At 31.2% G+C, this 998-nt stretch overlaps 1 protein-coding gene across 1 annotated transcript in view; it reads right to left on the bottom strand.

Moving 5' to 3' along the window:
- The window catches only part of LOC106881890 (DBH-like monooxygenase protein 1 homolog), a 123,940-nt gene that overhangs the window by 2,149 nt on the left and 120,793 nt on the right, over positions 1 to 998 (bottom strand). The window contains exon 13 of the mRNA XM_014932415.2: positions 473 to 529. Coding sequence (XP_014787901.1) covers positions 473 to 529 — 57 coding nt within the window. The remainder of the gene's footprint in view (positions 1 to 472; positions 530 to 998) is intronic.

A 998-nucleotide genomic window follows, 5' to 3' on the forward strand; every position in this document is an offset into this window, starting at 1 on the left:
ATATATATATATATATATATAAACATATATAAACATATAGACATATATACGATTTAAACATACACATACACAGACATACACAGACACACGCAATAAAACACACATACACATACACACACACAGCAACCAAATAAGTAAGAGTGATGAAGTTTTACATGATTCATGCTTACATTCAAATTCGTGTGCCATATAGGTTATCATCAGTACGTTTTGTACTTGTATGGATTCGTATGGATGAGCAGGTTTCTCCTGATATGATTGTAATATATTCCAATTCTGCGTTAGATGCGATACATGTTTTTAAAGAGTTTTTTTAATGATATATTCATCCATTTTATAATCGGTTTCCAACAGAATTCTTTTCCCATTATATAATTTAGTTGAGAAGATTCTTATATTTTTCTATATCACTATAACCCTTCAATTGTTTATTACAAATCCATAAAACTGTATTAATATCAGCAACACTTACCGTCTTTGTGGTTGTTGTCTTTGGTTTCCTTGGGGCAAGTCGTCGCTTACAAACAGACTAGAATGTAAATGAAAATCTTCATAATAAATAAGGAAACACATATGTTTAAGAGTGTTCTACTTTTGTTTGCTTTTTGCTTTTTTCTTTTGTCCATATGGTGTACAAGCTACAATTTCATGTTATTGTGCTCATTAATTGTGTTAACGTTTGCTTCATTATAATAAATTGCTTCCTAACTTCTGGTGACACTTGCGTGTAAAAAGGGAAACTGGGTGAAAATGATCAAACTTTAAACCTCTATAACTTTTTAGAAACATTTTTCTGAAAAATATGAAATAACTCCCAGCAATTCTGTTTGGGCAAGTGTATCATTTTGCCAACGTCGGTGTAACCAGTGAACATCGAAGGATTAACACTAAGAAGGAGGAAATATTATTTACATATATTTATTCGTTTGCCCGACAGGTAGTTAGCGACATTAGTACTTGTAGTGATAGCGAAATTTATTTTCGATTGTGACAAAAAG

This window comes from Octopus bimaculoides, chromosome 8, assembly GCF_001194135.2.
Source record: "Octopus bimaculoides isolate UCB-OBI-ISO-001 chromosome 8, ASM119413v2, whole genome shotgun sequence".
NCBI lineage: Eukaryota > Metazoa > Mollusca > Cephalopoda > Octopoda > Octopodidae > Octopus > Octopus bimaculoides.